Source organism: Daldinia caldariorum (assembly GCF_022478825.1).
Source record: "Daldinia caldariorum strain CBS 122874 unplaced genomic scaffold F4812scaffold_3, whole genome shotgun sequence".
Taxonomy (NCBI): domain Eukaryota; kingdom Fungi; phylum Ascomycota; class Sordariomycetes; order Xylariales; family Hypoxylaceae; genus Daldinia; species Daldinia caldariorum.
Genome location: NW_025953039.1, coordinates 1,662,988 through 1,675,543, shown reverse-complemented (window position 1 = coordinate 1,675,543; position 12,556 = coordinate 1,662,988). Strand labels below are relative to the sequence as shown.

Genomic DNA, 12,556 nt, shown 5'->3' with positions numbered 1-12,556 from the left:
ACCTCCAGGGGGTACCTGATTTCGACGAGAGGCGGAGTTCATTAAGTGGGACATCAATAAGCTTTGGACCAATTGGCAGTTGTCAATTCAGATATCTATCGATATCGGTATCAATTTTCTTATCGTCTTCCTATCAACCTATGTGAGTAAGCCTAACTAAGCTAAGTGAGGGGGACTAAAGAGGAAAAAAACCAAAAAACCAAAAAAAAAACCTTTGCGATGGCAAAAATTTTGGAGCTAGACCCTCATGAAAAGCTTTGCCTCCCAAATACCTACTACTTAATCACCCTGTTCAAATTCAACCTTGAAAACAGGTCTTTTCTTCTTCCTATATACATACCTAAGGCTGGATTGGTACGTGTAGGATCATTTCGGCAGGTTTCAACCTATTCCTTGGGACCTCATGCTGTAATAATTCCTCTCGACGGCGTTCTTTTTTTTTTCCTTTTTATTAAGAAAAAAAGAAAAAAAAAGGAAAAGAGCCTGTTGGGAATACGTGAGGTCTATTTCCCTTATTCCCTCCTTCGAGATACCCCCCTATACCTATACCTATATCTAAATCCAAACTCGTGTCGCAATGTTTGTGCGATCACTTCCAGCTCGTCAGAGCCTTCCACTCCCTAGACTTAATGCAGTGAGGCGACGACAACTAGTTGCCAGATCTTCAATCCTCGATTCCCTCCATTCTTTCCGTACATCAAATCACAGACTTTTAACCACCCGAGTCGAACAACTACCGAGGAGGAGAAAGAACTCGCAAGATGTTTGCGGACCAATCTTCCAGAGATCTTTGGCAACAGCTATAGGCGACCCGATACAGAAGGACGAAATTTCTTTCGACCATTATCAACCGCATCACCCGCCAGCACCTCGTTTATACGAACTACGACCCTTTGATGCTTCTTCACCATTACTCATCAATACCGTAGAGGATTCTTTCCCACGCACTAGGCTCAGTCATGGTCTGCCTGGTGGTGTCGACGAGTTGATCTCAGTCTTTGATGCTTGCATACAGGTCGGCAAGCTAGATAGAGCCGCTCTTGTCATTACTCGTCTTACTGATAACAGTCTCTTGGAAGGTTTTGCCTTGACCGCGCTTCATGCCAAATACCTTCGCGCGTCTATTAAAAGAGCCTTTGAACAGTCAGACTCGGCATGGGCGCAATCTTTACACCAATGGTACGAGCTACAAATGAGAGGCAAAAATATCCCCCAGACGCCCGAAATCGTCGCTTGCATGTTAAAGATTTCGCTCTTATCGACCAAGGGACCACGGCTAGAACGACTTGTGACACGATACATGGAATTGATGCCTGGGGATGCTATTTATCATGTTTTGTCCCAAGAGGATATTTTAACCCAGCAAGATATCGGTATCATCGCTAGCATTTACCAACCCGCCTCCGACCTCTTGGAAGACTGGGAGCCCTCGCTAGAGGACGAAGAAGCCGAGCTGGCAGACACGGAAGTCGACTCAAGTAAACCGGCCGAACCTTCCGAAGCAAAGGAGAAGACAAACGTCATACCTGAAGTTCTAGCCGTGCCTCAGAAAGGATTAGGTCTTAAGTCATTACGCGAGGTCTTGTCTTTCTTTGGCACCATTGAGGGCCGAGATCTTTCCAAGCTCTCTTACGCAGAGCGCCGGGAAATACAGGCTCGGTTAGAACATGATTGCGTCGATTCTGCCTTGAAACGATGGAGAGAAGAAAACGAGGCTCTCAAGAAACTGGGCTTGAACACAGCAGTATCTACGAAGAGCTTAAATGCCCAGCTATATGAATGGCAGAACGCTCTAGAAGCCAGGTTAGAGGAGGAGTTCGCATTATTTGAAGTGTCGGAAACCGGCGAAAAAAAGACGGACGAAGATCAGGATCGCTGTTTATACGCCCCATTTCTAAGACAATCAACACCAGCAAGGCTAGCGGCAGTCACCATCATAAGTGTCTTAAATGCCATGTCGTCCGTGGGCATTGATGGGGGTATTCAGTTGTCCAGTTTGCTCAGTCATGTTGCCAAGATAGTTGAGGATGATATTAAACACCTCATACGGGAGCAACGCTTCGAGGAAGCTAAGCGTAAAGCCAAGGCTCACAGACTGAGTTTGAAACTGAAGCGTGAAATGGACCCATCAACAGCTGAGACACCAGCCGAGTCAGCCGAGTCACAGGCGCAGCAATATGGCGACGCAACATCTATGTACGAAGTCAAGTCATGGCCTACGCTGATTAGAACCAAGGTCAGTGTTGCTTTGCTATCTGCTATGATAGATACTGCAAAAGTAAACGTCGTTCGAGAGCATCCCGAAACCAAGGATATTGTCAGTCAAATACAACCTGCCCTAGCTCATACCACGATATATAAAAAGGGAAAAAAGATCGGGATAGTCATGCCGAATAAATTCCTGGTTGAGATGATGAAACGAGAACCTCCTGCGGACTTTCTAGCCAGACACCTACCTATGCTTGTCGAGCCGGAACCCTGGACGAAATTTGACAAGGGGGGCTTCGTTGAGTACCCTGCCCAACTTTTGCGAATCAAGAACGGCGAGAAGGATCAGAGGGTGTATGCCGAAGCAGCTGTGCGGAGGGGAGACATGGAGCAAGTTAGCAAGGGCTTGGATGTTCTCGGTAGGACAGGATGGCGAATCAACAAGCCTGTCTTCGACGTGATACTTGAAGCATGGAACAGTGGCGAGGCGATAGCGAACATCCCTCCTTTAAACCCCCAACTTACCACACCCCCGGAACCAGAAGCGTCGGATAATCCCATAGTTCGTCGACAGTGGCTGAACGCCGTGAAAGCTGTAGAGAACGAAAAATCGGGTCTGCACTCGGAACGTTGTTTCATGAATTTTCAACTCGAGATTGCCAGGGCTTTCAAAGACCAGACTTTTTACTTCCCGCACAATATGGACTTCCGAGGGCGAGCTTATCCGATCCCGACCTACCTCAACCATATGGGCGCAGACCACATGCGAGGATTGCTTTACTTTGCCAAGGGGAAGGAGCTTGGTGAGAGTGGATTGCGGTGGCTCAAGATTCATCTAGCAAATGTGTTTGGCTACGACAAGGCAAGCTTGGAGGAACGAGAATCGTTCGTGACGGATCACCTTGACGAGATATACGATTCTGCTAACAATCCTCTAACGGGGAAGCGGTGGTGGCTCAAGGCTGAGGATGCCTGGCAATGCCTGGCAACCTGTTTCGAGCTAAAGGCGGCGCTCGAGTCTCCTGATCCTACCAAATACGTCTCCCACCTTCCGGTTCACCAAGATGGTACGTGCAACGGGCTACAGCATTATGCGGCTCTGGGAGGTGATAAGTGGGGTGCTCAACAAGTGAATCTCGAACCCGGAGACCGCCCCGCAGATGTGTACTCGGCCGTGGCTGAGCTGGTAAAGGAGGGTATTGCGAAGGATATAGAGGCTACCGGCAATATCATCGCCAAGGCAGTTGACGGCAAGATATCGAGGAAAGTGGTGAAGCAAACCGTCATGACCAACGTGTACGGTGTTACATTTATCGGTGCCAAGGCTCAAGTACAGAAACAACTCAATGCAGCTTATCCCGACATTCAAAAAGAGTCAGGCATCCCGGTAGGCATAGTCGCTTCTTACGTCGCTACCAAGGTGTTTGGGGCTCTGTCTACTATGTTTCGCGGAGCCCACGATATTCAGTACTGGCTTGGAGAGTGTGCTGGTAGAATCTGTCGTGCGCTCACCCCAGAGCAGATGGATCGAATTGCCAATGGAGAAGATGGGACTAAGTCCAAGAAACAACCAAGGATGCCAAGTATAAAGACGACAAAGGCGAAGGCTAAGTCGAAGGCGAAGGCGGCTGATGATATTGTCAATCAATTTAGGTCGACGGTTATCTGGACCACTCCTCTTCGCATGCCTATCGTCCAACCATACCGCAAAGTTGGGACCAGAAATATCGCTACGTCGTTGCAGGATCTCAACCTACAGGTTCCAGACAGTTCTGACCCCGTAAATCGACGGAAGCAGCTGCAGGCATTTCCCCCCAACTTCATCCATTCCCTAGATGCTAGTCACATGTTGTTGTCCGCACTCCAATGTGACGAGCTTGGCCTCTCGTTTGCGGCCGTGCACGATTCTTTCTGGACGCATGCTTCTGACGTTGATGTTATGAACACGGTGCTTCGGGATTGTTTCATTCGTATACACAGCGAAGACGTCATCAGGCGTCTGGCATCCGAATTTGAGGCCCGATACAAAGGGTCACTTTATTTAGCTAAGGTCGAGAAGGGCAGCCAGGCTGAAAAGGCTATAACCGCACTTCGCAAGACGAGAAAAATGGCTCTAAAAGATGAACTTGTGGAGGAGCGAGAGAGGCTTCGGCTACTGGCGTCATCGGACCCTGAGGAAGTCAAAAAGGGTCAGGCAATGAAGACGCCCGGCAGCATCTTTGCGGAGATGTCGGTCGCTCAGCCCTTTTCGAGTACGGAAGAAATGGAGGCAGTAGGGTTAGGCAACATCCCTGACAAAATTTCGATGGACGATGCAATGCATTCAATCGACGAAAATGACGAGGACGATTTGACACCAGCACCAGCTACAGATTTTGACTCACCTGTAGGCACGGACGTGCCTGATGAGATAAAAGATTTGTTGGACAACTTCAAAGCTGGGATGGGCGTCAGCCTTTTCGAGTCTGAACTCACGGGGACTACCAAACCAGTCAAAAGGTCCAAAGAAAAAGTTAAAGCCTACAAGGCAGTCAACGTCTGGCTTCCGCTTACCTTTCCTGAGGTTCCCGAAAAGGTAAGCCACTCCAGCATCGACTCCAACCTGTTAACATTAGGCTAAACAATAAATTTAGGGTGATTTCGACGTCGCACGGCTCAGGGATAGTCAGTACTTTTTCTCGTGAGCTTGGGCGAGCTCGCGAGGGTTGACGGCGTTACGATCATATTTTACCATTGCTTTTAGGGAGCGAGTGCATCACGGGGCGTTTGGCGAAGAAAAAGTGTGTTTAATGGCGCACGACGGATGATAGGTACCTAGGAATATAAAGGCATTGCAGTGTACATACGAGACACTTGTACCAACCTGTATAGTACGTGGGAGGGGGGTGGTCTAGGTTAGGAGGTAGGTATTATCCTAGACCACGGAACGAATCAGGCGAGGATGGGAGCCAAAAGAAGAGTTATCGGCTCCAACGATGTACAAATCTAGTAGTAGCCAATTCGGAGATTCTTAGAAATTGTAAAGATGGAATTGTCTAAGTACCTATGTATGTAAATATCAAGGATACACCTATAGCACATACATAAGGTACCTACCTAAGGTAAATAGTTACACACACGAATTGGTAGCCCTTGAAGTCAGCAGTCCTTCCTGCATCCCCGCTCTCAGCGAAGTGTAGCTACGTAGGTAGGTAGGTAGTATCCAGGAGGTCTCGATTCTCTTCGATGGCCCGGACCAAGACATGAGGAGAGCTGGGCAAAGTGGAAAGTCATCTTCGCCGTCTTATTCGCTGGCGCAATTTAGGCCGGACTGAGATACGCTGAGCTTATACGAGGGTAGGGCTGAGGTGAGGCGGTCTGGCGGTTCAGCCATCGGGGAATCACGCTCCTTCTGGGGTAGTTTGTCAGAGTGATGACATTCGGTTTTTTTTTTTTTTTTTTTTTGGTTTTATTCCTGCTTTTTCCATCGTCGTTAATTTGCTTTTATTTTCCCACTAGATCTACATACAAGGTACCTAGGTACATATAGTTATACATCACCAGATCTTGTGTATTAGATATGTACGTAACGTAATTATACGTATGCTCATGCTTATGTATATTTATCCAAGCAATACGAAGTATTAGGTAGACGTACATAAATCATGGATACAATGTATCGAGTGTATACCTACCTTAGGTAGGTAAGTATAGGTACCGGTATGTGGATGTGGATAGTTACGTAAAACAACGAACCACGGTAGCAGCAAAGCAGGATCTCTCCGTGCGAGCGGGAGATGAACGGAGGTTACAAGCCGGCACCAGCTTTCCCCCTTCTCATTCGAGAGAGAGCGAGAAAGGACTATCTGAGTCCTGACTCCCTTTTTATTTGATGTCAGCCCCCTCCCAAGCCTCCTTGGCTTGGATCTTGTGATTTACTTTTTTTTTTCTTCTTCTTCCTTGCCTCTTCTTTGCTTCCATCTGATTACTCTTGGCAACATGGCAGAACGGATAGGAACGGATAGGGGAAGAGAGTGACGTCTCGCGAGGCCCGTGTGCATTATCCGATGTAAATAATGTAAAAGGTATGTAAGCATGTAAGCTACCTTAGGTAGACACGCTTATATAAAGAGGAAGATCGACTCTTCCCTTCGTCGATATCAACAGTACATGTTCGATCAAAGTTGAACTCCTATCTCCTCAAGCAAGATCCAATCTACATACATACCTACATACACAGTCCCGTAATAATTCACAATGTTATTCTCAACTCGCACTCTTTTCTCCGGGACCGCCGCGCTGCTGGCTCTCTGGTAAGTTATAGCTTCGAAGACAGCATCTGTTCTACTGCCCCACCTTAGGTAGACGGCAACACGTAACTAATCATTCGCAGCAACGCAGCTATGGCTTCTCCTGTAGTAGAAGCACCTAGCCCCACGGTCCCCGGACACTGTTCGACTACAATTGACGACTTCGAACACACCACGGCTTGGGTCAAGACTCACGAATGTTACACTTACACCAGGACTGTCCAGTCATGTAAATATCCCTCTTTACATTACTTTACCCCTTTATCATTTCACTTAGGTACCTAAGGTCCCTAAGGCACAAGTTTGAGTACTGATTGCATACCTCCTAGCTGCTTGCCCGACGTTGTCATGCGCATCCAAACCAACAGATGCAGTCTGCCCGCTCTACATCAAGGTCTCAAGCGTGACCGTGCCGTGCTCTACCGACTGCTGCCCGACGACGTCGACGTCGTATGTAGCCAACGGCGCGTGCCCGACTTGCGACCCTTGCCCTATTCCCACCGAGTGGATCACTTACACGACTGGGTGTCCTGGCACGCCTACTATTACGTCCGTGACCATTGAGACCCCGCCGTGGAATACTCCCGACACCGTTGAGAATTAATACGCGAGGAAGATCTAAGGAAAATGACAGGGACGAAAGGGGAAAAAAAAAAAAGGGAGACATGTAATCTGTAGCCACCTATTTAATTGTAGCTTAAATTTTTGTTTTTTTATTCTTTTATCTCAGTTAGACCGCTTGCGTAAAAACTTGAAGCGATTTATCGTACTGTGGCCCCCTTTAAGCTCGGGACCGTGCACACGCCTCCGCTAGCCGTAGTCAGCTTGCCGATCTCCTCCTTGCCGGCCTCCTTGACCAGGTGGCCGTCGAACACGACTTCCAAGCTTTCCGTCGTGGTGAATCCCGGCTGGAAGGTCTCCCAGATCTTCTTCTTGGGGTTGAGCACGCCCTCGGGCTCGCCCCTCCACCCCTCGAAGTACACGCGCTCGCCGGCCTGCGCGTCCGGGGGCGGGGCAACCAGCTCGACGGGCCCCTTGTGGTCGTCCGCCTCGCCCTCCTTTAGCTTCGGGGACGCGGCCAGGACCATGGCGCACGACTTGATTCCCCGCATCTTGACGGGCTTCAGGTTAGCCACCACGACCACCTTGCGGTTCTGCATCTCTTCCAGAGGCACCAGCCCGTTCAGGCCGGAGCAGACGGTTCGGCAGACCTGGCCTTCGTACTCGGTGGTATCCTCGGTGCCGGGCTTGTCGCCCATGGCGATCGTGGAAACGTACAGGCTGTCGGCTTCCGGGTGCTTGATGGCTTTCAGGATGTGGCCCACTCGGAGATCGATCAGATGGGGTGACGGAGGCGTGGTAACGGCGGGGGCCTTCTGAGGTTTGGGCGCCTTCTCCTTCTTCTCCTTCTTGGGCTTCTCGGTAGCAGCGCCCACCGCGGCGGCGGCCTTGCTTCCGGCTTCAACGGCCGCGTCCTTGACAGCCTCAGCCGCCGCTTTCGTTCGGTCAACAAGCGTCGTGGCAGCACCACCTTCACTGCCGGTGGCAGCGGCGGCAGCGGCAGCGGCAGCCTTCTCCTTCTTCAAGCGCTCCTTCTCGGCCTTGGCGTCGACAGGCGGCTTGACGTAGAGGACCTCGTCGAGGTCGACCTTAATCTTATCCGCATCGCTCACGCTCAGACCGAAGACGCCGGAGTTCTGGACGAAGTCGAGGTGTCGGAGGATGTGAGGGTGACCCTTCTCACCCGTCCGCTGCTCAGGGGTCCACGACTTAACGGTAGGAGCCAGAGACTCGTAGATGGCGACGTCAGCCTTGGAGGGCTTGGTGCCGAGCAGAGTGGTTCGGGAAGTCAGGTGGGAGTTGAGCTTGTCGAGGATGGAGGTATCGGAGGGCGAGCTCTTGAGCCGCTCCGAGGTGGTGATCCATTGCTGGACCTCAGTCTCCTCGGTGGGGGTGAGCTTCTGGGAATCGAGGGCGGCCATGGTGAAAGTCCGGAAAGATATGCCTCTTGAAAGAGGACGGAAAAAACGGAGTAGTGACAGCTTGGTGGTGTTTTTTTGTTTGTTTTTTGTTGGCGTCAAGTGATAATGAGGTAGGCAATGGAGGGGTCCGATTGAATTTTTAGGTGTTGCCCCTCCATCGAATTGACTCATTACCTAAGGGGTGATACTCGGAGGTGATCACGTAAGATAGCTGTTAACTGAATTCGAAATGATTTAACTTTTAATTGCATACCTCGGTGAGTGAAATGAAAGCCCCCAAGTTTCGGAAGACAAGTCGGACCGAGATCCATCTGACAGCCCGTTGGTGGATGGAACTAGGACAACTTCCAGGGATGTAAGGAACGGGCTGCGCGGCTGGCAGCTGCAACCCCAAAGCTCTCCAAGCTCGCAGAAAAGAGCAGCCTACTACTAATAAACTGCTAATAAACGTCAATCGGTCAATCGCGACTTTCCTTAACATTTCATTCATCAGCTCCAGCTCCCCCCTCAGAAATAACAAATTATTCCTCGCATCCGAATTCCCGAATTCCCGCAATTATGGGCGCTCTAACATATAGCGCTGGAGGTTTATCCTCTTTCCTAGCTGTTGTTGGATTGTGTATGTGAAACCCGTTCGCGCTGGGGAGCGTGAGATTGAAAGGCTGACTTTGTTATAGACATGCTGTTTACCGGTAGCGGTGAATCCTTTAATGTTTGTCTCGATAATATCCAACTAATAAATTACATTATATCCTAATTATTCTTCTCCTTATTATCCAGGTCGGAGCTTTCCTCGAGACAGTATCGCCGTACGTATGGGCGGATTTAGGTGTTGGGCTTTGCATTGGTCTATCAGTCGTCGGCGCGGCATGGTACGAAACATTCCCAGCTCCAAGCAATCAATTCACCCAAAATCGAACATGCCACCATTGACAAAAAAAAATAACCAGGGGTATTTTCATCACGGGCTCTTCTATCCTCGGTGCTGGTGTTAAGGCGCCTCGAATCCGAACCAAGAACTTGATCTCCATCATCTTCTGCGAAGTCGTAGCCATCTACGGCGTCATCATGGCCATCGTCTTCTCCGCGAAGATCAAATACGCCGGCCCCGACGAAGTATTCGATTCCAACAGCTACTATACCGGTTTCGCCTTGTTTTGGGCTGGTATCACGGTGGGAGGTTGCAACCTGATTTGCGGTGTTGCTGTTGGCATTAACGGCAGTGGAGCGGCTCTAGCCGATGCTGCCGACCCTTCTCTGTATGCCCCCAAATTTTATTATCCTTGGCCGTGTACCAAAACTAACAAGAGCTGTCAGTTTCGTCAAGATTCTTGTCATCGAAATCTTTAGCTCCGTCCTAGGTCTCTTCGGTTTGATCGTCGGTCTTCTCATGTCCAGCAAGGCAAACGACTTCGGCGAGGCCTAATCTTGGTTATGTGTTGACGGGATATAGTGTAAGAAGAGATGCATTCACAATCGATCAAGGATTGTTGGCGTTCGGAAAGACGGTTTCAAATTGGGGATAATCACGGGTTTGCCCTTTTTGTGAACTAATTGTATGTACTATTATGACAACTGGGCGCGATCACAGTTCATCCGGGGGAGCTACTGGAATAGACCCCCCCCCCCCACACGAAACTCCGCGAGAGGCTAGGGCCTTGAGTAGACTGAGCTGGCGCCTGCCAACTGCCAAACTATGTCAGGGTATACCAGGGCGGAATCAATCCGGCTACTGGTTCGCTAGAAGCTATAATAATCTAGAGAGAAGTACTATATATATATAAAATATCGGGTCCTATTCAATACTCGATTCAGAGCGTATTCCCCTTATGACTTTAGGTCATATGTAACGTAAAGGACTTGATGAGAGTCAATACCTAGGTGCTCTTGTATACTTGGTATCCATGCATAATTGAACATATTTATAAAGTTATACAACTTTCTAATCTTAGGTACTATTGAGGACATGATTATATCAAAGCTTCATCCTTATTATACATAGCAATACGACAAAGCTTGAGTCTAAGTACTGCTGTCTATCATGTTACAGCCTGGGCTGATCTTGCTCAACTACAAGCTAGCAACGCGTAACAAAGATGAGAGGTGCAAATATTCGTATCTTTTGTAGTTCCGAGCCGTTATTTCGAGTAGGCTAAATGAGCAAGCTTACATAGGTGATGGAGCTACGCAAGCGGTCGGGCTGTGCGGTACTGTCTTGCTTTATTAGTAGGCTATTTGTATCTATATATACATCTAGGTATCTAGCTCATAATTCGTGACATAACGGTACTTGCTGGTATATCTATGCCGTCTTATTCCTATTATATATATCGTCATGCTGACTTGAAAATCTAGTCGAGTCACCTTAAGGATAGATGATGTAATGTACTATACCAATTCCCCTATCGACGGCCTCGACGAGAGGGGAGGTTCCCGTAATACGTCTCCGTTCGGCCTCGGTAAATCCTTGCAGATGGGTTCGTTGGGTACCTAAAGCATCTCGTCCCAAAGGACGAACGGGCTCGGATATTTCGTCTATATCCTCCAGTGTTGGAAAAGAGGTTTCTAGATGGAAGACAAATACTATAGGTTTAGGTAGGAACTAGCAGCAGAATTCGGCCAAGACTATATGGGGTGAAGAGTGAAATCGTGATATATTTTCCGGTAGGCGGTCAGCCCTTACCAAGGTAGGAACCACATCCGAGGTTATTCATAGCGGCCTCTGTGAACTATATTATAGTAAAACAGCTTATCTCATTCGTTTGGCAATAGAAGCTCCTCTAGTCCGTCACCCCAGACAAGATCGGATTCATAGACGCAAAGGACCTTCGTAAAGTTGGCACAATAAGAAGCGGTTAAAAAAAGAACATACCAACTGTCACCTTACCAAGGTCGAACTAATCCTTACCGAGTGTGAATACTTGCCTCTCTTGGTGTCATGAAGGTAACGAAATAACGATATACAGTCGTAGTAGAACCGGACATCGTGAGTCTATGGAACCGTAAGCATATCTGCTTACCAGTGAGGCGGAGACAGCTTCAGAGTATGCATTTTATTCGTCTCTTCCAATTAGGTCGACTAGTACTAGACATATCAAAGCCGCAGTCAAGTAGAGGCTGGTATTTACTCCGACCAGTAATCTTACATATGAACTAGAAATCCCTACCGGCTTAATCCAGAGGGCGGGAAGGTAGTAGCCCAGCGCATGAACGCCACCGAGCTGTTGCATTAACTACATCCCGCGGCTTTCAAGTGTCAGCGTCACAGTGAGCTATCCCTTCGTACCTGTAAGGCGACTTTCCTCAGCACTAAACGGCGAATATGTTGGAGTAGATCTCTACCGAGTACAGCATTCACAATAGACACACGAACCTTGCGTTCTTTATTGAGAGTATTCTGGATGGAGCTGAGGTCTTCCTTTAAGTTCTCTTCGTCGAGATCATGTAATGCCCCCTCGAAGTTGAACAAAGGCTACTCGAGCCTCCTCGAATATTCCTCGTAGTAATACCCATAGTGGTGAGGCCTCCGTGACGAATACAGCACATGTTGGAGAGGTAATATCCACTTGGATTAGGGGTTAGCGTATACGATATAGCAAGTGGATATAGCAAGTGGGTGGAAGGGGTTGTATGCAACGGGGTAGGGTTTCAAGCATATTCTTGAGCAAATGGGACATTTACAAGTAAGCAAACTTAGGAGGTGGCAGCTCTCGAGTGTTCAGGGGTTAACCTACTGCCAAATACGTTGATGATGCGGCCTACGGTCATCTGAGGCAGATGGCAAGCTGCAAGCTGCAAAACTACTCCAATAACGTTGACCGCGAGCCCAATGTAGGTCGACTTCTTCTTTCCCAGCCTATTGCCAAGTTGGAATGATATGAGACAGCCGAAGAAAGCACCGAGCTCATGCAGCAGTCAGCATTCGTGATTAGCTATGCCGGGCATCACGACCCACAAAGAAATACTTAGACGTAATACCCGAGATAGCTGGATCATTGGTTTCTGGAGACGCCTTAATAACCTCCGCTTATATGATGGCACCGGCAAAGGCTCCCGGAGACTGGTTGTGAGCTAATC

At 48.7% G+C, this 12,556-nt stretch overlaps 4 protein-coding genes across 4 annotated transcripts; 3 read left to right on the top strand and 1 right to left on the bottom strand.

Annotated features, from left to right (window-relative positions):
* The first annotated feature begins 184 nt into the window (after positions 1-184).
* Positions 185-5,450, top strand: F4812DRAFT_418704 (DNA/RNA polymerase). The gene is made up of 2 exons (XM_047933271.1): positions 185-4,783; positions 4,842-5,450. The coding sequence occupies exons 1-2, from the start codon at positions 578-580 to the stop codon at positions 4,890-4,892; spliced, it is 4,257 nt and encodes a 1,418-aa protein (XP_047793015.1). The 5' UTR covers positions 185-577; the 3' UTR covers positions 4,893-5,450.
* Positions 5,451-6,015: 565 nt separating this feature from the next.
* F4812DRAFT_275728 (uncharacterized protein) lies at positions 6,016-7,180 on the top strand. The gene is made up of 4 exons (XM_047930951.1): positions 6,016-6,272; positions 6,325-6,500; positions 6,581-6,726; positions 6,827-7,180. The coding sequence occupies exons 2-4, from the start codon at positions 6,445-6,447 to the stop codon at positions 7,099-7,101; spliced, it is 477 nt and encodes a 158-aa protein (XP_047793014.1). The 5' UTR covers positions 6,016-6,272; positions 6,325-6,444; the 3' UTR covers positions 7,102-7,180.
* A 78-nt stretch (positions 7,181-7,258) lies between these two features.
* On the bottom strand, positions 7,259-8,479 carry F4812DRAFT_456710 (nucleic acid-binding protein; the record flags this gene model as incomplete). The annotated part of the gene is made up of 1 exon (XM_047937036.1): positions 7,259-8,479. The coding sequence occupies one exon, from the start codon at positions 8,477-8,479 to the stop codon at positions 7,259-7,261; it is 1,221 nt and encodes a 406-aa protein (XP_047793013.1).
* Positions 8,480-8,817: 338 nt separating this feature from the next.
* F4812DRAFT_418700 (ATP synthase subunit C-domain-containing protein) lies at positions 8,818-10,300 on the top strand. Its single transcript, XM_047933270.1, has 5 exons — positions 8,818-9,098; positions 9,157-9,191; positions 9,260-9,351; positions 9,430-9,738; positions 9,797-10,300. Exons 1-5 carry the CDS (start codon positions 9,038-9,040, stop codon positions 9,903-9,905), a joined length of 606 nt encoding a protein of 201 aa, XP_047793012.1. The 5' UTR covers positions 8,818-9,037; the 3' UTR covers positions 9,906-10,300.
* Positions 10,301-12,556: the final 2,256 nt, after the last annotated feature.